Below are 26,375 nucleotides of genomic sequence, written 5' to 3'. Positions count from 1 at the left end.
GTTGGAGCTACACTTTGCAGGACCAGGAATGCCCACCCCTGGGACCTTTTTAAAACGGGTAGGCAACATCAGTCTGGAGTGCTGATATCCTGCAGAGTTTAACTCCAGCTCTAAGCACACATGAACAACTTATCAAGGTCTAAAGAGTCATCTTAAACTACTTGTAGGCAATGTTTTATCAGGGTTAGAGCTAAAATCTGCAGGACATCGGCAATACCGACCTTGCCAACACCTGTTTTGAAGGAGTTCTGTCCCAGTGAAAGTTTTTGTACCATATTTCTGAGTGCATAAAACAGAAGAAAAAAGAAAACAGTTATAAATGTGACGCAGCAGAGTTTGTTGTCTTTTATTATGCAAATACATCTGTGTATGTTTTACTGCCCTTTCACACCCAAGTGCCCAGTAGGCCTAAAACCTCTGTAAGAGGACAAAAGCCTATTTCAAAAGTCTGTAAATCAATGCCTAATTAGTGCATCAAAGTGAAAACTACTTATGCTGTGTTTACTTAATAACGTTGGACACACTTTTCAGACATACATGAAAAGGTAGTATACAGGCATTTTAAGACATGTTAACCATACCAGATTTTAAACTGCCCGCTGCCCCTCAAAGATGACATATACAGAAGTTTGCATAATGAACATATTTGGATAATCATTTAGTGATTAAAGGTAATATTTATTTAATTTTAATCCCTAAATGTGTTAAACTACATTATCCATAAGTCTCCATCATATTATTGCTGACAATGGGGAAACATGGTGCTGACATTCTCTGCTGAAAAAACAGCATACCAGCAAGACCAGCATATGTTGTGGTTTGGTGCTGGTTTGCTAGTGAACACCAGCTAAACTAGCCCCAAACCAGCATTAGCACCAGCTAAACCAGCACCAAACCAGCAATAGCACCAACATCCCATACCAACAAGACCAGCATATGTTGTGTTTTGGTGCTGGTATGCTGGTGACCACCAGCTAAACCAGCATAGACCAGTATTCCCATGCTGGTCCGCATGCTGGTTTGATGTTGTTTTTTTCAGCAGGGTTTGTAGTTCATTGAAATGGTTATGCTTAGGGTTGAAATACAAGTAAAGGAAAAGTTTTCTCAGCTAAGAAACGCGTTATTGTTAGCTGATAGCATTTCAAGTGTAACAGTAGCACCAAAACATCATTTGCGACATGGAATACTTTTTTATATGGGTTAAAAGATGATTCATGTGGCGCTGCGAAAATCCAATTGTCGTATGACATCAAAGTATCGCGGGAGGGACTCGAAAACACGAAGAGCAGTCCGATCTCGCGGCACTTTGATGTCATATTGTAATTGGTCTGCGCAGCGAAAGAACACCATGACAACTTAGCTGACCAAAGACCTCCTGTCCATAAGTTTTCGAAAGGATCTTTTAATTTTATTCTGCTGAATTGACACGTGTCTATATGTTCTGTTTAATATTGATATTTTTTAATAAATATAATACTAACATTTTCGATGGTAGATCGATTTGTTTGGTTTGCCTGGCACATAGGCTACTGTAGACTGCTATCATAACCATTATCCTTTTAGGCTATCAAACATTTAGTCATAAAGCGTTGACTACATGTCAATCAAAGAAATGAGCCTGTGCAAATACTTTAATTACAGATTTTTATTCTAGAGCAATGAAGTTTGTAACATTAAATATACATATCATAATAGTACAATTTATGATAAAAAACAGGGAAGTTGTTTTCACGTGAATTTGGTCAATTTTATTTGTCACTTTATGAATAACAATGAAGGCATTTTACAACACTGTCCAAAAAGTCATAAATGTTACATCAGTAATAATAACACTAATAATATCAGCAACGTATTACAATATCTAATATAAAAATGATTGGACAAACAATATAAAATTACATATTTTCACAACACCTTTGTAATGTAAATGTAAACAATGTAAAACATTACTAAGATAAACATCACAGCATACAGTCTTGTTTAATTAACTGAAACTAAAAAAGACAGTCTATATTTATGTGGTGGAGTCTATATATGTGATGCTTAATATTAAAGGAAAAAAGGTCAACTGGCAGTTTCAGTAATATACACAAGATAAAATACAGATATAATCACATAGATGACATAAGGTAACTTGGGACGTGGGGAAATAAGATGAACTATTTAACTATTGGGAGACAACTTTATCATTCTAAACAAGTTTTCATCCACTACACTAGTGAATTGCAACTTCAATCGATCACAAGGCCTAAGCCTAGTCCCAAACTAAAATGTATATTTGAGCTGTCTTAACAAAAAAAACAACTTTTACTGACATATCTTTAAATATATCAGTGCCATAATTTTGTCTCAAGATGCACATCAGTAAGTTTATTTGTAAGTCACATTTTTAAAAGTAGTGTAAATGTCCAATTTTAGCTAAGGCATAATCCTGGTTTAACCTTGACCTTGTCTTTAAAATCTGACTTGAGTGTACACTTTATACTGACTGAGGAAACAATGACTTTTCATACTCATCCTCATCATCATCATCATCATCACCACCACCACCACAATAGTGGATATCCTCCTCATCCATGTGAATTTCCCTAAAGTAATCATCATCTTTTATGTTCCCAAACAGCTCAGAAAAGTTGTCAAGCACAGTACAGTACAACTGGCAAACAGAGGAGATGATGTAGTATTGTCTTTTCTTTAGCAGGAAGTGAAGTCCTAGAACTCCACTGTCAGAGAGCCCACAGTCCTGGTCGGTAACTATCAAACAAGAACAACAAATATTTAGTAATTAATATATAATTGTAATCCATGCTCTGCAGAATTTAGAGAACCATACACTTTACCAGTAGGAAGCAGCAGTCATGGCTAATTAGCAGAGGTTTCATTTAAAATCTGCAGAGACCCCCCATGACCAGGATTGGTGACGACCGTCCTACAGCATGAAAGTAAAAACATAAATACACATTATACTAAATATCTTTAAATTGGAATGAGTAACAAGACATACCATGCTCATTCCATACCCATGGCCATGCGTAACTCCCAGATGCCAGAATTGTATCAGCTGACAGCAGTTTTTCAGGTGCTGCCCTGTTGTACTCATCTATAGTCACAACGAATTTGGCCTTTTCCTCCAAAATCTTTCGGTGAAGTTTGTCTTCTCTCTTTTCCATCTTAAAAAACAAATGTGATTTGTCATAATCTGTACAGTTTAAAACTTTATCTTAAAATGTTATATAAATGCATTTATGTATGATACATACAAGTGAATGATCAAAGTATATTTTGCACAAATGTATGAATATTTAAATTAATGCTGTCCAGGGTTGAAATTTGTTAGAAGTCGGAAAATTATTTAATGATGATTTTGAGGTTAACCTGTTTGTCGGTTGCTTCCTCTGCCTGATGCTATTATAATCATTTCACTCGCACTCTGGAGCCGCAGAGTGTAAGAAATTCAAGTTTTGATGGCATTAAAACAAAGCAACAATGCAACATACATGCTTTATCTTAAAAAGCATGGTAACTTCAATGCGTATTGTTTTAACTACAAATAACACAGTAGATCTATAGTTACTGTGGTAAAAGCATGGTAAATGCAACGCTTATCATGCTAGAGCTACAAACAACGCACTTAATACAATCACCTAAAGGATTATTAGGAACACCATAGTAATACTGTGTTTGACCCTCTTTCGCCTTCAGAACTGCCTTAATACTATGTGGCATTGATTCAACAAGGTGCTGAAAGCATTCTTTAGAAATGTTGGCCCATATTGATAGGATAGCATCCTGCAGTTGATGGAGATTTGTGGGATGCACATCCAGGGCACGAGGCTCCCATCCACCACATCCCAAAGATGCTCTATTGGGTTGAGATCTGGTGACTGTGGGGGCCATTTTAGTACAGTGAACTCATTGTCATGTTCAAGAAAACAATTTGAAATGATTCAAGCTTTGTGACATGGTCCATTATCCTGCTGGAAGTAGCCATCAGAGGATGAGTACATGGTGGTCATAAAGGGACGGACATGGTCAGAAACGATGCTCAGGTAGGCCGTGGCATTTAAACGATGCCCAATTGGCACTAAGGGGCCTAAAGTGTGCCAAAAAACATCCCCCACACCATTACACGACCAGCCTGCACAGTGGTAACAAGGCATGATGAATCCATGTTCTCATTCTGTTTATGCCAAATTCTGACTCTACCATCTGAATGTCTCAACAGAGACTCATCAGACCAGGCAACATTTTTCAACAATTTTGGTGAGCTCATGCAAATTGTAGCCTCTTTTTCCTATTTGTAGTGGAGATAAGTAGTACCCGGTGGGGTCTACTGCTGTTGTAGCCCATCCACCTCGAGGTTGTGCATGTTGTGGCTTCACAAATGCTTTGCGGCATACCTCGGTTGTAACGAGTGGTTATTTCAGTCACAGTTGCTCTTCTGTCAGGTTGAATCAGTCCATACCACACTCAAAATTGCTTAAATCCTTAAAACCTTTCTGTGGCGTTTAATCAGACCCAAAAGTCGCGCGCACAAAAACCACCCGCGAGGGAGAGATACATGGTGCAGAAAACTATTCGCACGCGGAAAAAGCATCCTCGCGAGAGCGCCCCTCCGCTCAGTGCGCACAAATGCAGTCACGTGAGCAAGGGTTTGGATGAGCACTTGCTCGACTCTCTCTATGCTCTCACAGCTGCACCACACGCGCTCGCTCGCGATTACTTTTGCGACTTTGGGGGCGGGACATTGACTGATGTCTCTGCATCTGTGATTGGTTGTTTGATTTGATTAGTGACATGCATGATCTCTTGGTCCACAATCCATCTCCAGTCAATCTAGGTAGAGAAAACATGTTTTAATATGATCATTATGTCAGAGTAGGTAATCTATGTTAAAACATTAGTCTTGTTTAAACCATGCAAACATAAAACAATATGCCCCTTTTTAAGGTATGTATTTTGTTTGTTGTTTAATATGTAGATAATTTAACAACCATATTATGGCAAATGAAATGAAACTCAAATACAACAACAGAGTATATATATATATATATATATATATATATATATATATATATATATATATATATATATATATATATATATATATATTATATTGTACAGGACTATACTAAAGTTTGCTAATGCTAAGTCTGAACCAACTCTGTAACCTGACAATGTCAATATGTAGCCTATAGTATATATTGCAGGATGATAAACAGTAAACAAAATATATAATAAAATTGGCATTATTGTTTGGTTTGCAGCCTTTTGCATGGATCAAACAAGACAATGTTTTAAAAGGACGTGCTCCGACATAATGGTCCTATTAAAACGTGTCTTCTCTACCTAGATTGACTGGATACGAATTGAGAACAGAAGATCTGAGAACGAATCACTGATTAAATCAACCAACCAATCATAGGCACGAAGACATCAGTCAATGTCCCGCCCCCAAAGACCCAAAAGTCATATTGATCGAGCGAGCGTGTGTGGTACAGCTGTGAGAGCATAGAGAGAGTCAGAGTCATGCAAAAGCTCATCCAAGCCCTTGCTCGCGTGACTGCATTTGTGCGTGCTGAGCGGAGGTGCGCTCTCGCAAGGATGCTTTACACAATTGTGTTCTGCTTTTTAGCGCTCGAATAGTGTTCGCGTGCTCGTATCTCTCACTCGCGCGTGGTTTTTGTGTGTGCTGGGTCTGATTAAACGCCATACCTTTCTTTCCCATTCTGACATTCAGTTTGGAGTTCAGGAGATTGTCTTGACCAGGACCACACCCCTAAATGCATTGAAGCAACTGCCATGTGATTGGTTGATTAGATAACTGCATAAATGAGAAATTGAACAGGTGTTCCTAATAATCCTTTAGGTCAGTGGTTCCCAACTTCAGTCCTCAAGGTCCCCCTCCCAAAATGTCCCAAATGTCTCCCTATATGAAACACCTGATTCCACTCATTAGTCCTGCTCCAGAATGTTTAAAACGCTCCCCAATCAACACACCAACAAGCCAATGAACCGAACCAGCCCCCACAAAATTCAACCATGGTTTTTACTACAAAAGAAAAAAAAAAAAACAACATGGTTACTGCAGTAACTACAACAACCATGGCCCAACTATGGTTTTCAAAAACCATAGTCCAACCATGCCTACCGTAGCCACAGTAACCATGTTTTTCCCTTTCATTGGAATAAAACCATGGTTAAATTTTGTAAGGGCTGATTCAGTTCATTAGCTTGTTAGTGTGTTAATTAAGGAACGTTTTAAACATTCTGGAACAAGACTGATGAGTGGAATCAGGTGTTTGTCAAAACCATGGTTGTTTTGTAGTTACCATGGTTTTCAAAAACCATAGTTTAACCATGCTTATTGTAGTAAAACCATGGTTTTGCTCATAGTAATCAATACACAAAAAAACATGGTTACTACACTTTTACCACAATAAAACCATGGTTAGTTTTCGTAAGGGAGGTGTTATATATGAAGACATCTAAAACATTCTGGGAGGGGGGGCCCTGAGGTGAGAGTATACACTGTTACCGTGGTAGTAGTTGTAAGGGACCACTATCTGTCAAAATTTGATTGATTTATGACCCCCTTTGACAGGGGGCGGGACTATCAATCAAAAGGTGTACAAACTGTCTAGGTTTGAGAATCGTATATCAAGGGCTTTAGACAGCGAGTATCCTGTGCGTGTTTTACGATGTGTCAATCAGCTCGTTGTTTTTCCTGTGTGTGTGTGTGTGTGTTTTATGTCAAGCCTATGCTGTCATGTTTATTGCTGTCAAAAATAAAGTTTATAGTTTTAGACTGCGTAGTTTCACAAGCGGCCCTGTGCTGTCAGCGATCTCTCTCTTTCTCTCTCTCTCGCCCCCACTGCGCGTCTCGCCCCAGCGCGTCACACAGCGATGTGTGTTGTTGAATCTAAAGTTTTGCAACATCAAAAGTTTCTTTAAAGTCGTGCAAGAATCAAATATATATATATATATATATTAGATGTATCTGGTTAAACTTAAAGCCGATATTTTCTATCGAAGTATTAGTTTTCTGATCAGACACAAAGTCTCTGATGCTGATATTATATCAGTGTGTGATTGTGTGGGGGTCGTGTGATGTAATCTTTGAAAGTTTATGACCGAACCTTTATTGGGGAGCGACAAGAGATCTCCGGGATCAGTTTGGATGGAGCAGTGCTGGTATACTCAAACCTGGTGGTACGTATATGTGTTTTACTGGGGTCATTCCAACATATTGTGTGATTATTTAAAAACTAAAAATTCGATCTCTGGCCTTGCAGCGAAATTGTGTAAACTGGTGTTAACTATTCCTGGTAAATCGCTGAGAAGAGTGGAATGAACAAAAAAAAGACTGATCAAACAGGCCGGTACCTTGGAACCTCCCGCTGCGTAGGACAAAGAGACGCCGAGTGACTCGTGCCGACCGGTGTGTATTTATTTAATCCTGTTACAGGTGTTTTAAACAAGATGTTTTATTTTAATATTTTCTAATATCAGATGTTATCTGTTAACAGTTTGGATATCGACGGCAAAGTTTGGATATCGTTGCAAGATCTAGAGCGGATCTCCACGGTACGCTTATACTGCATTAGAAAAAGTTTTAAACAAATATGGCTTATTTAGATATTTTTATAATAATATGTTTTATCTGTTTACAGTTTAGGATACAGACCACAACGCTTTGGACGTGTCTTTAAAAAAGAGAAAAATCAGAGACTTTATGGACTTGACTTCGAACACTTTAAACATTTTGTGACATATTGGATTTAAAACATTTCGGATACTGGATACCTGTGTTGATTTGTCCACAGAGCTGGTCGCTTTTTAAAATCACATGGGTAAGTGACTATTATAAATTGTTTTGCTGTTGTTTTAAACTTATGTTCTAAATACCTATTTGTTTTATTTTTCATCGTTTATATAATCCGTTTTTATACTCATTTGTAGAGTTTTTTCGCTGTTTTATATATTTTGTTTGTTTTTGATATCTTGTTTTTATATTTTTTGGTTTAGTTTTATTGTGTTTACGTTGTTTGATTATTTGAATATTTTGGGTTTTCACTGTGATTCTGAATATTGTGGTAGAAATGGCCCAAAAACGTTATTCCGACTCTGGTTGTGACCAGGCGAATAAAATTATAAGGCGCAATGAATCCGCGTTTGATATAATTGATTACCAATTGGGGATGCAAATACTAATAGAAACTGTCAGAGCCATGAATGGAAATCAAAGTAATGTAGACGGATTCGCAGACTTGATAAGTATGGTCGATCCTCGTTCACAGCCCCCTCCAGAGCCGAGTATGGTCTTAGATCCTGATGTTTTAAATACGCATCAGGTTTTTGAGATTCCAGAAGATGGTTTTATAAATCAACAGATTGAACCTGGAACTTCAGATACTGCTTTTATCAATAATCAAATTGAACCACAGGTTCCAGGTTCTGATCTAAACGATCAGCAGGTTCTCGATGGGGCATCCGAGAATTTACATGTTCAACACGGTGGTGAGGGGTCGGACGACCCCCATCATAATTCTGAAATGGCTGATATGGGTCTAACCCCCGACGATGTTGAGAGGCTTGTGAGAGACGGAGGTGAATTTAATGGCTACACCATCGTTCCTCGTACAAGATTTAACAGTCTGGAAATACTTAGGAGTTTAAATCTGAGGTCAATAGCTTCTACAGATATGGCCTCGTACGTTCTATTTCTGGATGGTGTTCTGAATGAAATAGTCTCAATATCTAGAATATTTGCGGGCGATGGGGGAGTAATACATGTATTATTAAGTGGAGAAACTTTAACATCCGACGTAAATGCGTTGCTTACGCCAGCCAACGATTATAGCGTCTCCGCGTTCACAGATCAGCTTGAAAATATCATGCAGAGCAACGCAGACGTGTGCGTTGATGACAATCTAATGTTAAAGGTGTCTATTGTCAGAAGCAAAAACGGCGGCGCTCGCAGAAAATTCCGTGATCTAGCACACAACGAGGTTATAAAAAGAAATAGAATGAATCTTTTTTTCCCCCGCTAATATGTCTGACAAGCTATGCTTTGCACTTTGTTTGGCACACTTTTTGAATCCCCAAAAAACAGACCCTGAATTAGTGCCCATAGCCGCTTCCATTCAAAATGCCGCTGGATTTTCAATCCAAGACATGATACGCTTTAATGACGTCGCATTGTTTGAGAGATTGTTAAACATCAAAATTGTAGTTTTCCACAGATCAAGCACGGGTGCTTTGGAAAAATACATGACCAAAGATAAGCCCCACTACAAGACGGTGTTTCTCTATCTGTCCGATAGTCATTATTTCATGATAAAAAATTTGAGGGGTTTTATCGGGTGTAAATACGTCTGCGACTATTGCTACAACGGCTTTTCAAATAAAAGGAATCATAGATGCATTTACGCATGTGACATATGCAATGCCCCCGACTGCTACAAACACCCCTCGAAGACGATACACTGTGGTGATTGTTTGAGGTACTGCAAATCAGAATACTGTTATGAGATGCATAAAAAACCAGCACTGAGTCAGCAGTTTGCCCAGTGTGACGTGACCAAATACTGTCCGACATGTAATCGATGCTATTACATTAGCGGTGATAAACCAAAACCGCACAAATGCATGCCGGAGAAGTGCCTGCATTGTGGCATGGAGATGATACCCGATGGGGATCATCAATGTTTTATTCAGCCCTTAAGGCTCGAGAAACCCAGTGAGAAATATATCTTCTATGATTTCGAGACTCGTTACGAGGGTGGTAAGCATGTTGCAAACTTTGTTTGCGCCATCACTTTTGCGGGTGAAGAATTCACAGCAGAGGGACCCGACTGCGTCGCACAACTCGTACAGAGATTCAGACACCCTAGGTACACCAACTACACGTGGATAGCCCACAACGCTTCTGGCTTTGACAATTTTATACTTTTGGAATATTTCACAAAGGTGGGGCTCACTCTTAAAATCACGATGCAAGGATGTCGTTTGATATTAATGTTTGACGAAAGCTACAAGCAAAGATTTCTCGATAGCTTCTCATTCCTCCCAATGCGTCTAGCCAAAACTGCATCTGCCATGAATCTGACCTGTGCAGAAAAGGGTTATTTTCCACATCACTTTAACCGGGTGGAGAATGAAAACTACATAGGTCCATATCCGGACAAAAAAATGTACGGATATGACACAATGTCAGAGAAGGAGAGGGAACAGTTTGATGAATGGTACAAAACCGTAGAGGGTGAAGTCTTTGACTTTAAAAAAGAACTGGCGCTTTACGGCAAGAATGATGTTGTTTTGTTGAGAGAGGCGTGCATGAAATATCGTGATGAGTTTATACAATGCACAGCACTTGACCCCTTCAGATACACAACTCTGGCATCGTGCTGCATGGCAGTGTACAAGACCCATTACCTGCAGAGAGACACACTAGCGTTGACGCACAACGGCGCCTACCTGACTAAAAACAAAGCCTATTCAAACGCCTCCATCGAATGGCTTGAATATGTCAGCCATTCGCGTGGGGTCGATGTCCAGCACGCGTTAAATCGTGGCGAGATGTCGTTCGGATCCTACCATCTGGACGGTTATTACGTCAATAACGGCCAAAATCAAAACCAAAATCATATTCATAACAATAATAATGAAAGACACGCTCTGGAATTCCTTGGTTGTATGTGGCACAGTCACTCTTGCAAATTTAAAGAATATGACATTCATCCTGTGACAAAATTGACGCACGCTGTACACAGAAGACAGCATGAGGCCAAAATGGAGGTTTTGGAGAAGGGGTATGGGTTGAATGTCGAGGTGATGTGGGAGTGTGAATGGAACGCTGCTAAGCGGACTGATCCTGACGTAATCGCCTTTATGGCCACTTACACGCACCCCGAGAGACTGAAACCCCGCGACGCTCTATTTGGAGGTCGTACTAACGCGTACAAACTCTATCATAAAGCCGCTGAAGGTGAGAAAATCAGATATGTTGATTTTACAAGTCTGTACCCCTTCTGTCAGGCCAAGAAGTGTTACCCGATAGGACATCCACAGATAATTTTAAAGGATTTTGAACCCCTTGAAAATTATTACGGGCTTATCAAAGCATCAGTGCTACCCCCAAGAAAACTGTTGCACCCCGTGCTCCCATACAGGGCCAATAATAAACTGAACTTCCCTCTCTGCGCAACCTGCTGTGAGGAGCAGAATCAGACGACCCCCTGCGATCACACAGATGAGAAGCGAATGCTTTCAGGGTGTTGGGTCAGTCTCGAGCTGTTAAAGGCTATCGAGAAGGGTTACGTCGTGACAAAAGTGGACGAAGTGTGGCATTTTCCCCAATCCTCAGAGACCTTGTTTTGTGAATATGTCAAAACATTTTTACAATACAAGCAAGAGGCCAGCGGGTACCCCGCACACGTAGTGACAGATCAGGACAAACAGGCATACATTGCTGATTACTTTGAGAAAGAGGGGATACAAATGAATCCTGATAAGATAAGCCTTAACCCCGCGAGGCGTTCTATCAATAAGTTGTTGCTAAACAGTTTGTGGGGTCGTTTTTCTATGCGAGAAAATCTCCCCAACACTGTGTTGCTCTCAGATCCGGAAGAGTTTACGAGATACATTTTTGGCATGGCGTACGAGATTAAACACTTTTCGTTTGTGTCAGACAAGGTAGCTCTAGTGCAATGGATCCATCCGGACGGCAAAGGCGCGCGCACGCGTGACATAAACATATTTCTCGGCGCCTTTACTACAGCCCACGCGCGTCTAGAATTGTATGATCTTATGGACAGGCTCAATGAGCGTGTGCTTTACAGCGATACAGACAGCGTGATTTTCACGTCTAAAGACGGCGACTGGGATCCTCCGTTGGGGCCGTATCTAGGTAATTTGACTGATGAAATTGGGGATGATGATTTTGCGGTCGAGTTTGTGTCGTGCGGGCCAAAAACATACGCCTACCGCACCGCAAAGGGGCGCACGGTCCTAAAGGCCAAAGGCATTGTGCAAAATTATACAAACTCCCAAATTATCACATTAGACACACTGGTTGATCTTGTCCGTGATTATGTTAATGAGGGTGATCCTGACAGACCCGTGCTAGCCTCTGCTGACAACATTGTGAGGAATAAAAGTCACCTCACGCTCCACAACAAAACAGTTGTGAAGAAGTTTAAGCTCGTATACAACAAGCGAGTAATAAACAAAAAAGAATTGACAACGTTTCCGTATGGATTTTGATAACGTTTTTGGGCATAAAGGTGTACGGGATGCTAAAGGCCATGACTTTAGGCTACAGCATCCCTTCTCTTTAATTGTAGCAGGACCATCCAACAGTGGGAAATCAATCTTTGTTAAGATGTTGTTGGAAAATGCTGTAAATTTGATTTCTGAAAAGATTGAGAATATTGTAATTATATATGAATGTTGGCAAAAAATGTATGAAGAAATATCAAAAATGTACAAAATTAAATTCATTGAAGGGATACCGCAGACTCTGAATGACGATCATTTGTTTCCTGTTAATAAAACATCTCTGCTAATTCTAGACGATGTCATGCGTGATGCTTCTGGAAACATCGAAGTGGAAAAGGCATTCACTCAGTATGTACACCACAGAAACTTGAGCGTTATTTATATTGTACAGAATTTATTTTGCCAGGGAAAGTCGAGCAGGACAATAGCTTTGAACACAAATTATCTAATTCTTTTTAAAAACCCCAGAGACACAAATCAGGTCATGGTTCTAGCCAGACAGATGTACCCCGGAGAAACAAAATATTTTATGGAGGCTTACAAAGACGCCACCAGTCAGCCTTTTGGTTATCTTATGATTGACTATAAAGCCAAAACACCGGAGCTGTATCGTCTCAGAACAGATTTGCTTTCACCGTATCCAGTGGTGTACGTCCGGAAAAGAAAACAGAGAACGTGAAAATGTCTGATAGACTTTGTAGAAACCTCCCTCTTTTAAAACTTCTATTAAAATCAACACCCAAACAGAGACGCGTTATTCTACAATCTGCTACGGATGATCTCGTCGTGGCATTGTGCGAACTAGCTCTTAATTTATTACACGGACATATACCCTTAAAACATGTACAGTACCAAAAATTGAAAAAGAAGAAACGTGAGTTAAAAATCGTTGCGGACAAGAAGATTAGTGTCGGAAGAAAGAGACGTTTGATAAACCAGCAGGGGGGTTTCCTTCTACCCCTCCTAAGCGTCGCTATCCCTTTTATTACCAGCCTGATTGCCTCTAGATAAAACCAGAGCATGGAATTTACGGAGAAAATGTATCTAGTACCGCAGCACCAGCTGGATAAACTAAAGACCGAATCGCCTCGCGAGTCTATTCAACAGAATGTCGAGAGCGACATGGATGAATCTATACGAAATATTTTACACAGAAATGATTTGGACGCTTATGAAAAGGCGAAGCTGTACTCGAACGCCTTACAGAGATTTTTAACAATCGCCAAACACAGAGACCGGGAAGTCAACACTTTAACATTAAGCCTTCCCCCATCTGATCACACAGATAAGGAACAAACTACTTTGGATGTTAAGGATAATGCCGCAGACGATGTTGTGGCTGATGTGTTAAACAACGCACCGCAAAAAAGTTTAAAAAACATCAGGTACATTTTAGATAAAATGTCTAAAGCTAAAGATGTAACTTCATGGACAGGTTCAGGGGAATTTGTGTTTAGGGGAAGACCTATACACGGGTCCCATTTGTTTGATTTGGTGAAAAGCGTTACCGCATCGCATAAGATCAGAGAGGAACACAGACCTGCAGGTTGGTCAGAGTTTTTAGAGGCGATCTCGTTGTTGAATTTGCCTTATTCTATACTACCAAACCATGCCGTTAGACAGGCTGTTCAGTCTTTTAAATCGGGGACATCACCTGGTGTGTCGGCTCATTATGGAAAAAGTAAAAAACGCAGATCTCGGGCTCGGGCATCTGTTATTCTGCCGGATGAACCCCTGTTTAAATCACCCAAACTAGATTATAACAAATGGTTACGTTTCTAATGTTTTACATTGTTGTTGTTGTTGTTGTTGTTGTTGTTGTTGAATGATTGTATTCATAAATAAAAAAATAATCTTTCTGAAGAATCTTGTCTTGACTAATAGTGTTTTTATTGATTAAACAAAAACATTACACAAACATGTCACCCGTTTGCACACACTGAACACATTTAAACACATTTTTATAACAATCAGAGGGTTTTAGTTTTTTCACAAAACACGATACCATATTATCATTTTTAATCAGATCATCTGTATACTTTTTTAAAACATTTTCATATTCACGATCCATGCACATATGATACAGGAAAAAAACACAATGCTGACCACAGGTATCTGCTGAGAAGTCCTGTACTTGCTTGGCAGAGTATTGCATCGTTACAGAATTGAGATTTAAAAAGTCATTGATTTGATGGGGAAAACGGTAATGATCCGGTCTGTTGCCAAAACTGTCAAAAAAACAACCCACACCGTATTTGTTTATGTAAATAGCTAACCAGTGTTCCCCGGGGAGTCCGGACGGGTGGGTGTTGATTATGACCATGGCCGGCAATGTTCTCAAAGGAGCGACTGGTAAATGGTCACACGGCACCACTCCTAGGAAATGTGTGTTGCATGAAATTTTATCCATCAGGCTCGTTAGTTGCAAGGTGTTCATGATTAATAGTAATCAATCATAACCTGCCGACGATTAGATATTTCCAGAATTGAATCATAAATCGCATACACTATCAGCGTTATCGTATTTTGGAGAGGCTGCCTAAAACGAAGTTCTAATCTGATATTGCCGGATTTGACTAGTGACACGTGACGCCCGCATTCTTCATCTGGTGTGAGGTTGAACGCGTAGAGTGTATATCCGTGCAGAAAGGCCTCTCTATCGATAGACAGAGCTTGATTTTTCAAATGTTTTCCCGAAGCCAATGCTAGTTGGTAAAACTCCCTTACAGCAGAACCGCTGCCAAAGTCAGGCTGGAAAGGCTTTGAAGGTGTCTGAACGCCGTCTGTATAGACCGCTAAGAATTCCAGGTCGTAGTTTTTAAATGCAAATGGGTTTTTATTATAAGCGCCTGTAAAGGCGTCATTATCAACCATCGCCAGAACGATGGATTTGGGTAGGGTTCCTAAAAATAAGTTTTCTTGGTTACATACGCGGGAACCAGCGGGTATGGAGAAGTTTTTCAAACACACTCTGTCGATAGGGTATTTTGCTGTTGCTGATAACAGAGCCTGAGCGTGCCCCAGTCTCACAGCTGGTGACACTGATACTTTTTTAACAAACAGAGATGCTGAAACAATGTTTATTCTGTAGTTTACATTATCGTTTCTCATCAAACAAAACTCATCTTTGGCCCTAGTCATACGGATTTTAACATCTACTCCGTTAAGCAACAATTTTTCTTGAAAGAATATATCGCTGTGAATGGGTCCTAATAGCTCAACGATATTGCTGGACTCTGTAAAGGCAGCTCTCTTTGTTAGACCTCTATTTCCGGCAGCTGGATCTGTCGCATCCATATGCCCCGGAGAATCTTTATAATATAGTCCAGAGGAGAACGTCGTCTCGAGAGCGTCTGTTCCATAGTTTAACAGACACTCTATGATGCAACGATAAGGATGCGTGCTGGAACTCTGCGAAATTAATCGGTCCCCGAGCGACACGTCCGTTTGGGCAAACAAACTTCCAATAGGATAATTCACTAACCCAACAGGCGCTCCGGCGGCAATGTCCGTACCGTTAGGATTAGTAATTTTCACCCTCAAAAACAGCAATGTGTTATTTAAATCGATATAATCCTCCCCGGTTCCTGCTATAAAAAATTCCAATGGGGCTGTGTCTGATAGCGCGGATAAAGGAGGTATTTCTACATATGTATTTTTTTCAATAGATGTCTGAGTCAGAGGTACCGTGAATAAATCCAGTTCGGATTTAATACACTCTTCTGACATATTGTGTAGCAGAGCCATGATCTAGAAGATTGTTTTAACTCTCTTTGCCGGTGGTTTTTTTGCTGGTACCTTGCGCTTACGCTGTGCAACTGATGATTTCTTGACTGTACCATGTGCTTTCTTTGGTTTGTGGCCACTCCTTTTGGCGCCCGGCGGCCTATACGTGCGTTTGCGAGACATAACCATCAAACCCGAACCGTCTTGATCGTGGTTGTTGAAAGAGCCTGACATCGTATTGCTAACGACATCACTAAATATGTTTTTCGCAGCAGATTTAAGATGCGGTTTGGCTATGTTAAAACCACGCTTCAACAACGGCATAGCGAATCTAAACAGTCCTCTGAAAAGACCCCCAAGCCCATTACCGTACATGACCCCACCACCCGCATACCCAGGCAGTCCATTTCCAGCCTGGTTTGTATAATATGTCACGTAGCGCTCGGGGTTTGCGTTATAATTATTATTAAAATAAGCCATTACTGAATATTAAAAGGATGACTGCTTCACGGGTCTAAAATGTAGTTTAACACACACTTTACCGTAAGAAAACGCAACGTCTTTGTTTTGATCGTCCTTTACTTCAATAGCAATTTCTGTGATAACGGACTTGTTTGTAGGTACGTAATGAGGTTTGTCGTATCTAATACTGACGATGTTGTTGTTTTCACCAGTTATATGTACACATCCTAGGAGCGGTACATATGCATCACCTACTGACTGATATTCGATAATGTCAGTATAGATATAGAGCGTATAGAATCCACCATTTATGTCTGCCTGATACGGCGCTCTCGTCACAACATCCTTTATAGGCTCAGGAGGGGCAGGTGCTCGCATGGCTATCCCTATAGGCACATTAGGTCGCAACCCTAAAATGACCGCCAACTTGCCGCTAAACATTAACGAGATACCGGGCGGTGCTTTTAAAAATACCTTGTTTCTTATGTTATCATACCCCATGAATCCGTTAGGGTTTAGAGCCTTATTTATTTCACTAACCACCGATGTGACATTTTCATAATATCCAGCTTTTATAAAGTGTCGCTTGCTGTCGTTGAAAATATTGGACGCTCCTACTTCTGTATTTAAATCAAAAAATGCGTCTTCGGTACTAAATGTGTACCATGTTCTAGGATATTCAATTTCAACAATCCCCACCTCCCATTTGCCCCTCAGGTTTATAGGATTGCCTAATACGGTCCTATAATTTGAGATAGTATTGTTGGTGTAGACACCAGAAGATGCGTTGCATGGTAATGTAACATAAAAGCCACCCTCACCCATGTCTATTTTTTATTGGACTGCCTTTATTCTACGTGAGTTCCTCCTTTTTAAGGATTCTGTATATCGACCACATCTTTTTCTTCGACCCAACTATTAAATTTATCAGGCCATCCGAGCCATTTCACTAAAACCACTATTTTTTTGCCACGTTTTTTCTTGTCTAAGATTTTTTCTACCTTAAATGCTTTGTTTTCACACACAGATATTTTTTGTAATTCTTGTTCGTAAAACCGACCATCAATAACATCGTTGTCATAATCATGTAGTTTGTAGACCGGCGGATCCCTGGGTATACACTCTGCGATTGTAAAATACTCTTCTGTGTAATTCTGTTCATAACCTTTCGCGAATGGACCCCTAACTTTGGAGATTCTAACAACATCACCGATCTTGTATTTAAAACACGCGGGTTTGTCTCGTCGCACTCCTGCAGGTCCATACAGATTTTCAAACACAACGTGTTCAATATCTTTGTTGACATCCACGGGTCTCATCTTAATACTCCTGTGATAACTGGCGTTGTAGCCCCGCGTGATATCTTGTAACACGTCAATATATCTCCTGGAGTTTGTGGCTGTTAAAAAACGCCACATCAAGTTTTTGAGGCTACGATTAAACCTTTCAACCACAGAAGCTTTTAAATCCGATGCGACGGCAAAATGATGAATATTATATTTTTTAACAACTTCTTGAAAATGTTTGTTAAAAAATTCTTTCCCCTGATCCGTCTGTATTTTTTGAGGCACCCGGCCTTCCCCAAGTATTGACTCAAAAGCCTTAGCGACCTCAAGGCCGCTTTTGTTCTTTAAGACCCGAGTCCATGCATATTTACTAAACACATCTATGCATGTGAGTAAAAATTTTGTGTCGTCATTTTCCTTGGAATATGCAGACATATCGACCAAATCAGCTTGAAACTGCATGTCTATCCCATAAACAATCACTCTGTTTCTTTTGAATTTAAGAGGAGCCTGTCTATGTAACGTGTAGGCATCCTGTGAGGAGACCCATTCTGAAACTTCCTCGTCATTTAAACGTACATCGTAATCTTTTAAAACAGCTTGTTTTAAACGATTTTTACCACCTAAGGACCCCGGGTTGGAGGGTGTGTAATAAACCTTACTCATGAGTTCTGCCGACATGATGTCGTCTCATCAGACCACAAATAAGTAATGCGTGAGATTTAAGTAAATAGTCTTTTTTATTTTCACACAACAACGATAATACAGAAAGCCATTACAGGGTGTCTAAATACCATAAAAAATGTATACATGAAACAATTTTTTTATCAATCATATATTCAGCAGCTGTTGCGACAACTTCACACACATTAAATTGTGGATTCTTTAAAACCATAGCAATGCATAAATCAATTACGTATGTAGACATTGTGATTACATCTCCTATGTAAAAATCATCATGACTTTTATACATCAAATCTAGAGTTTTTTTAATAAAAATACAAGGTTGCTCTTCGGCATTAACACACATCTGGACCATGGTGTCCCATGACGTAGCAATATCTCGCACATCAGACATTTGTTGTTTGAGACTGGTCACACGTTTGCTGCTTTCACAAGCATCAGGTTTGAAATCATAGTCAGTTTCAAGAGATATCACGCTACATAAGAGATTAACCAGTTCATGTTTATAATGGTTTTTAAACATATTTTTAATCAGTCCGGTAAAGCACAGGTTCCCCATTTGAAAGTCGATGTCAGTTCAAACTCAGCAGATTTTACTCCAGGAGTCCACACAATCATTGACAAGTTTTTCACATTTATCATCGATTAGCTCATCTGTGATTTCTTTCAGCTTAGACACAACGTAAGGCTCAGACCTTAATTCACACAGAATAGCGTCCACAGCACCTTGGATCCTCATGGGATGAGATTTCAGGCCGATCTGGTTCAGAGCTTGTACGATGATGTGTTTAAACTCCGGTTTAAACAACGTACTGGTAAAATCTTCATAATTAAATTCAAAGTAATAGGGCGTGGGTTCGTAAAGGCATCCGTGCTGTATTTGGCTTGGGTGGTTCACCTTGCAGCCGTAGCATTCACGCTTCATCTTTGCCCCGACGGCGCATCCCAGAACGGACGCAACAATGGCCTTTATTAGCTTAAAGCCAGCGACGCCGATACAGCCGTCCACGCCGTCGTCTGATGCTCCGTGCGCGGCTGCGGCGATGTTACAGCTACGCGTAGTGAGGAAAGTCAGGTTGTGATACCCCAGTTCTCTGCAGAACTCATCCAGCCAGCTGTTAATAGCCGCGGTGTCTTCAGCACTTGGCGGGGGAGCATCCATGGTATCGGGTGTATCTATGACGGTGTGGTAAGGAGTTTCAGAGTCTTGAGACATGTTGAATCAATGTGTCTGGGGTCTGTGGTCCGGGGTCTTTTAATGTTTGTAGTAAGTGGGCGGAGACGGCATCTCGCCGGTCCCCGCCATGCTTCCACGGGGGTCAAACAATTTAACCCTTACGGCATTGTATTGGTCACGCATCTTGCACCATCTAAACATTTTGTCAATGTGTGCAAAAACATCTCCAAGCACACGAACATCGCGCCACTGGAAAATGAATTGCAGATCGTAGTGGTTGTTGTGCTCATCCTCCGGGATAGGCCATGTATACTCAGAAATCTTTGATACGTCTCTACAGGTGAAAATGTAGACACAATCATCAAGTTTCTTTTTACACTGGTTGGCGGCAACACGATAGTGCATCCCCCGGGTCACACCATTCCACTCACCAACGTACAACGGTCGATCACAAAACTCTTGCACATCTTTCCAGATACGTTTGTAGAACAAGGACCAGTCTTTAGCAGGGAGAAAAAGGCTTGGATCTCCGTATGTTTGTTTCTCACCAGACTCCACACTGTAAAGCTTTACAGTGCGCAATTTCTTGTCAAACTCGTAGTACCCCAAACGTTTGTCAGCCATTAGAAATTCATATTTAACCATGTCTTCCGAATCATGTAAAAACTCTGTCAAACGCACACGATGCCCCACACCCCTCTTGGGCGCAAAAGTCACATCTTCATCCATCTCCATACCAGAAGCCGGAGGGGTATTAAATGCGCCGGCCATTGTTTAACGGTTAAGACAGAACCATAGTCTTTTCATTCACTGAAAACCTATAACCTGTTTTAAACAAGCCTATCTTATAACACCCATTTATACAACACACACACACATCGCTGTGTGACGCGCTGGGGCGAGACGCGCAGTGGGGGCGAGAGAGAGAGAAAGAGAGAGATCGCTGACAGCACAGGACCGCTTGTGAAACTACGCAGTCTAAAACTATAAACTTTATTTTTTGACAGCAATAAACATGACAGCATAGGCTTGACATAAAACACACACACACACACAGGAAAACAACGAGCTGATTGACACATCGTAAAACACGCACAGGATACTCGCTGTCTAAAGCCCTTGATATACGATTCTCAAACCTAGACAGTTTGTACACCTTTTGATTGATAGTCCCGCCCCCTGTCAAAGGGGGTCATAAATCAATCAAATTTTGACAGATAGTGGTCCCTTACAACTACTCGTGGTAAAGCATGGTAAATTCGACGCGAATCGGATTTTAGCACGCAGTAGCCGAAATATACTGTTACCGTGGTAAAGCATGGTAAATTCGACGCGAATCGGATTTTAGCACGCAGAAGCCGAAAATGTTACAGTGGTAAAGCATGGTAAATACGTCGCGAATCGGATTTTAGCACGCAGTAGCCGAAATATACTGTTACCGTGGTAAAGCATGGTAAATTCGACGCGAATCGGATTTTAGCACGCAGTAGCCGAAACTGTTACCGTGGTAAAGCAAATTCGACGCGAATCGGATGTTAGCACGCAGTAGCCGAAATATACTGTTACCGTGGTAAAGCATGGTAAACTCGACGCGTATCGCGTTACCTTTATCCTAATATGACTATTATAAACTGGTCGAATCTGCATCACGTCACGTAAAAGCTGAAGATGGCATTTAATCGCTTTAGTTACGATGTGCTGATTTAAAATCATTTTGAGATACAATAAACCTAAGCAGAACTGACAGATATAAAACAGCGATTGAATTGAACACGTTTAACCTGATTTATATAGAGTAATAAACTTTATATCAAATTAAAGAGACTTAACTTACCAACATGCGTTGTTAAATCTCGCGATGTAATGTAATGCAACTCCTAATTATGTTACATGGAGTTCTTCTCTTTAGCGACCCCAGTGGACGTTTATTTTTCAAAACTGTAGCAATACGTACCTGTTAGTACATATTTGTGGTCCTGCAAAAAAGTGTACAGAGGTACGTATTTCCCATGAGACCAGGTTGTTATTTTATGTTATTTTTGATTAATGATTTTTTTCAACCACTAGCTAAGTGACTTTAGGGGGCCCTCTGCTGGCCACGAGGCCCTTTGCAATTGCAAGTGTCGTTTAGTGGCTGGGCCGGCTCTGTTCATACCTTCAATTTGTAGTGCATGTCGCGTTTTATCATGGTTCAATTCTTTCATTCATATCTCCTGTTAATATTATCCTTCTTGGTTAAAACTTTTAGCTAGCAATTTAACTTTATACTAAACTAACAAGGGAACAACGTAACACAAGGTAGCTCTGATTAAACTGAACCAAATAACGAACAAAGGGGAAATAAAATGGGAAAAATATCTTATTTAGGTTTTTTGGCATATGGCTGCGTAGAGTCAGACAGAGAAATAACAGTTTAATTTAGCTAAACCAAGTGAATATGAGATTTACCTGCTCTCTTCAGTCCTGGCGGAAAATGGCGGTAAAATCCCTGACAGGAAATGTTTAGTGGAGGCGTGGCTTGATTTACACCGCTCAGAGTGAAATCTGATAACACCCTTGTTTTACACTGACACTGTCGTGGATATAACACTGGCCTAGCAATGGCAGTGTTATTTTATTACCAGATAGTGTTAAAACAGCATCAACACTGTGTATTTAACACCATCCCTGAAAATTTAACACTGGTGATTTTGCTGTGTAGCGCAATTCCAAAAAAAAGCGCCAATGGGAGTGGTAATATATGCAGGTTATTTACTAAAAAGGTGGAAAATAAATAACACAGGGCAGGGCCGGCTCTAGATATTTGGAGGCCCTAGGCAACATTTATGTTGGAGGCCCCTCACACCCCTCTAAAGTGTTTTTTTTCAACCCTGTAAGAAATCATTTATGCACTACAGTGATTAAACATGTTTTCCCCATTACTTTTTTTATCAAGTTAACCAATGGATTTAATTTATGTTAAAATTTTACTAGAAATTATGCAAAACCACCCGAGTAAACATTTTAAGGCATATTGCTTTTGTTGTGGATGCAGTAATTTATTTAAAACATCACCTTTTTGGGATAACACATGAAAGTTTTGCTTTCTCCAAAGAGTAAAATTAAAAAGGCAACACTACACTGCAAAACCCCTAACTGTAAAAAACTACAGATGAGCACCTCCTAGAAAACTTTTGTTAGAGGAATTCCCCTTTTACTGATCCATAAAGTTATCTATTGGACTATGGATATATTCATATGTATTTCAATACTTTTTTATACCTTAAATATCCATACAAATCAGCTGCCACTGGAAGTTAAACAGACAAACTACTGAATAATTCAGTAAGCAGAATAATTCAATTGTTTGTGTGTTTTTAATAAATATGCATCATGTTTTCATGATTTGAAAACTACAACAAAGTGTAGAAGACTTACAAGATACACTGCAAAAAATGACTTTCTTACTTAGTATTTTTGTCTTGTTTTCAGTAGAAATATCTAAAAATTCTTAAATTAAGATGCTTTTTCTTGATGAGCAAAATGACCTAAGTAAATAAGTCTAGTTTTAAGACAAATAATATACAATTTAAGTGAAATTGTCCTTAAAACAAGCAAAATTATCTGCCAATGGGGTGAGAAAAAAGATAAGATTATAAGATTTCGTTTTTCTTAAACACTTAATTCAAGTAAAATTTTCTCACCCCATTGGCAGATATTTTTGCTTCTTTTAAGCACAAATTCACTTAAATTGTATATTTTTTGTCTAAAAACTAGTATTATTTTCTTATGTCATTTTGCTCATCAAGAAAATACATCTTGATTTAAGAATTTTTAGATATTTCTACTGAAAACAAGACAAAAATACTAAGTAAGAAAGTCATTTTTTGCAGTGTATACAGACAGTTTACTTTAGGTAACACCAGTTTTGTTTGCTGTTTGACTGTAAATACAAACTTTTTTCTAAGCAAATTTTTATTGAATTTTTCTTGATTTTAGTGTTTCAGAAAAGTGTTTCAGATTTTTTTGCTTACCCCATTGGCAGATCACTGTAAAAAATTTGCTGTAATTATGCAGCTGGTTGCCAGTAACTTACTGTAGAAGAAAAAGGCTGAAAATGTTTCATGTTCATTTAACTTTAAACAAACTGTTGACAGTAAATAACATAAATGTAAAATCTACAGTAATTTACTGGCAGCTAGTTGCCAGTAATACCCAGTAATACTGTAATTTCTACAGATTTTTTTTTACAGTGATGTTTTTGCTTGTTATATGCACAAAATCAAAATCACTTAAATTTGATATTTTTGGTCTAAAAACTAGACTTATTTTCTTCGGTCGTTTTGCTTATCAAGAAAAAACATCTTAATTTAAGAATTTTTAGAAATTTTTACTGAAAACAAGACAAAAATACTAAGAAAATATTCTTGAAAATCATTTTTTGCAGTGTGGTCATTAGGAAAAGTTCTAACTAGCATGAAAAACTGTTTTATTATATTTTTATTCGATTCGATATATATTGTCTTTTGTCTTTATCAAATGATGTAAACTACATTATGAACTAATTTTCTATTTGAAACTCAAAATGTCAGAAGTTACAATTTTATCACAGGATGTATCAGGTTAGTAACAAAAAAGTTTATGCTTTTTTCATATATTTTCTGTTTCTGGCATCTTTTTATTAGAGCTTTTTGGCAAGGTCTCCACTCCCTCTCATGGGGTGATCACTATGCAGATGGGTAAAGTGACTCTGGAGATTTCATCAGGAGACATAACTAAAGAAAAAACTGATGCAATTGTCAACTCCTCAAATCACACATTTTCTTTGAAAACAGGTTCTTTATTTTAATTTAATTATTTTAATCTTATTTACTTTTAATTGATTCTTTATTGATTTTAATAGTTATGCAAACATAATTGTAAAGGTTGCTAGTAAACAACTGCCAATTTCTCTTTGCAATCCAGGTGTATCAAAGGCCATTTTAGATGCTGCTGGATTAGAAGTAGAACAGGAATGTTTACAGATTGTTGGTTTGTATTTCTTTATAATTTATCCTTGAACATTTGATTAAAACAGTTTGTCTTAGATTTTTTTGTGAGTAGTGTTTGTTTTTCTCCACAGCGAATAGTGCACCAAATTTACACCAAACAGAGATTGTGACCTCAGCTGGGCAACTACCATGCGGAAAAATCATCCATATCATTGGTTGTAATACACCTTCCCTTATTAAAGATGTTGTTTTGTCTGTTCTGAAGATATGTGAGGCAAACCAACTGTCCTCTGTCGCCTTTCCAGCACTTGGAACTGGTAACTTTTACACATTTTTATTTATTGACAATGACAATAAAAATGTAAAATTATGTAACCTTTAGGTAAAACATACTAAAATACTTTACCTGCATCTTGAATACCAGAGAGTGTACCCATTAGTCAATATTTTGCTTTAACCCTTTAGGTCAGGGTGGAGCAAAACCAGCTGACGTTGCAGATGCAATGGTTGATGCTGTTGTTGAATTTGTGAAGAAAAATAAACCAACGAATGTAAAGCTGGTAAAGTTCCTCATATTCCAGACAAGCATGGTGGCAGATTTTCACCAAAGCATGCTTAAACAATCAGATGAAAAATTGGAGGAGGACAAAGGCTTTGTGGAAAAATGTAAAAGTCAGTAAATGAACAGTCATTCATTCATTTGATTTATTTGTCCTACACTGTAAAAAGTGAAAAATTGGATCAACTTCAAAAATTACTTCAACACCTAATAAAAGTTTTTAACTTAAAATTTTAGCTGCATAAACTTACATTTTTTGGGTGTTACCACTTGAAGTTTTTTAAGTTGATCCAACTTTTCACTTTTAACAGTTTAGTATAACGGATCTCTTTCTGGTTCTTTGTATCACACAGACTGGACAAAAGAATTATTGTGGGGGGAATCTCCCAAAAATGAAGAGTTGGTGATGGTGGTTGAAGGAATTGAACCAGTCGTGTTTCAGCTGTGTGGGGAGACCAAACAGGACTTGAATAAAGCCAGGGATATGGTCAACAACTTGATATTAGGAGAGTATCTAAATTTTTCCATACGTGATCCGGCTATTGGTCATTTCACCAAAGAGGATGCAGAAATGCTGAGCGCAATGCAGAGAGAGCTTGACGTGAGCATCAAACTTGAGAAGAGAGAACAAGACTCTGCTATCACATTGGAGGGACTGACGAGAGATGTCCACACTGCTGAGAGTCGTATTCGGGACATGATCCGTAAGGCGGAAAGGAATGAAAACAAAAGGCGTGAGGCGTTTTTCGTCAGCAGCAAGGCTGAGTGGAAATATCTAGCGACTGGGAAGAACATGAAAAGCTTTGATAAGCTGACCAATTATGACCTGGAAAAAGCCTTTCAGAACAAAAACACTTCTGTGAAAATCAAAATTGATAATGATGAATACACGGCCGATTTAGTTTATCTACAGGCCACAAGAGGGAGTAGGCAGATTGAAATACAAAGATTCGATTTGTCAGGTGAGTTTATCCTAAAACAACAACAATATATCAGCTAAAGTCTAGATATAGTTTTGATAGTCAAGTATAAAGATAAACAAAAATTTCAAGTTAAAAATTCCTTTATCTGTTTTCAGCTGCTCAATATTCTTTACCTTCACACTGGGAGGATATGAAGGAACAGCTGGTAGTTCTGGTAAAACTCACAGTAGGCTCCACAGAATATGCAGAGGTGGAGAAAGAGTTCAGGAGAACTGGACTGACTTCTAACATCATTCAAGTAAGACA

At 39.2% G+C, this 26,375-nt stretch overlaps 2 protein-coding genes and 1 long non-coding RNA gene across 5 annotated transcripts in view; 2 read left to right on the top strand and 1 right to left on the bottom strand.

The window, feature by feature from the left end:
- Positions 1–26,375, top strand: part of LOC129446297 (protein mono-ADP-ribosyltransferase PARP14) — a 53,644-nt gene that overhangs the window by 26,527 nt on the left and 742 nt on the right. Inside the window, exons 11-16 of the mRNA XM_073874203.1 lie at positions 24,282–24,431; positions 24,562–24,627; positions 24,719–24,904; positions 25,053–25,259; positions 25,500–26,108; positions 26,225–26,367. Of these exons, the coding sequence (XP_073730304.1) occupies positions 24,282–24,431; positions 24,562–24,627; positions 24,719–24,904; positions 25,053–25,259; positions 25,500–26,108; positions 26,225–26,367 (1,361 nt within the window). The remainder of the gene's footprint in view (positions 1–24,281; positions 24,432–24,561; positions 24,628–24,718; positions 24,905–25,052; positions 25,260–25,499; positions 26,109–26,224; positions 26,368–26,375) is intronic.
- Positions 1,628–21,607, bottom strand: LOC141369051 (uncharacterized). Of its 3 annotated transcripts, XR_012372571.1 has the most exons (4): positions 21,452–21,607; positions 3,021–3,170; positions 2,841–2,929; positions 1,628–2,754 (listed from the first exon to the last, which is right to left on the bottom strand). It is a non-coding gene; the product is annotated as an uncharacterized lncRNA (long non-coding RNA). The 3 variants fall into 3 exon arrangements; XR_012372572.1 differs by lacking the exon at positions 21,452–21,607 and having other exon boundaries at positions 3,005–4,949; XR_012372570.1 differs by lacking the exon at positions 21,452–21,607 and having other exon boundaries at positions 3,021–4,847.
- LOC129433560 (uncharacterized) lies at positions 6,620–12,267 on the top strand. The gene is made up of 3 exons (XM_055192177.2): positions 6,620–7,441; positions 7,530–7,587; positions 7,674–12,267. Exon 3 carries the CDS (start codon positions 9,055–9,057, stop codon positions 12,265–12,267), a length of 3,213 nt encoding a protein of 1,070 aa, XP_055048152.2. The 5' UTR covers positions 6,620–7,441; positions 7,530–7,587; positions 7,674–9,054.

The sequence above is a fragment of the Misgurnus anguillicaudatus genome, chromosome 12, assembly GCF_027580225.2.
Source record: "Misgurnus anguillicaudatus chromosome 12, ASM2758022v2, whole genome shotgun sequence".
Classification (NCBI taxonomy): Eukaryota; Metazoa; Chordata; class Actinopteri; order Cypriniformes; family Cobitidae; genus Misgurnus; species Misgurnus anguillicaudatus.
The sequence above is the reverse complement of the archived record's forward strand: the minus strand, read 5'-3'. Positions and strand labels throughout refer to the sequence as shown.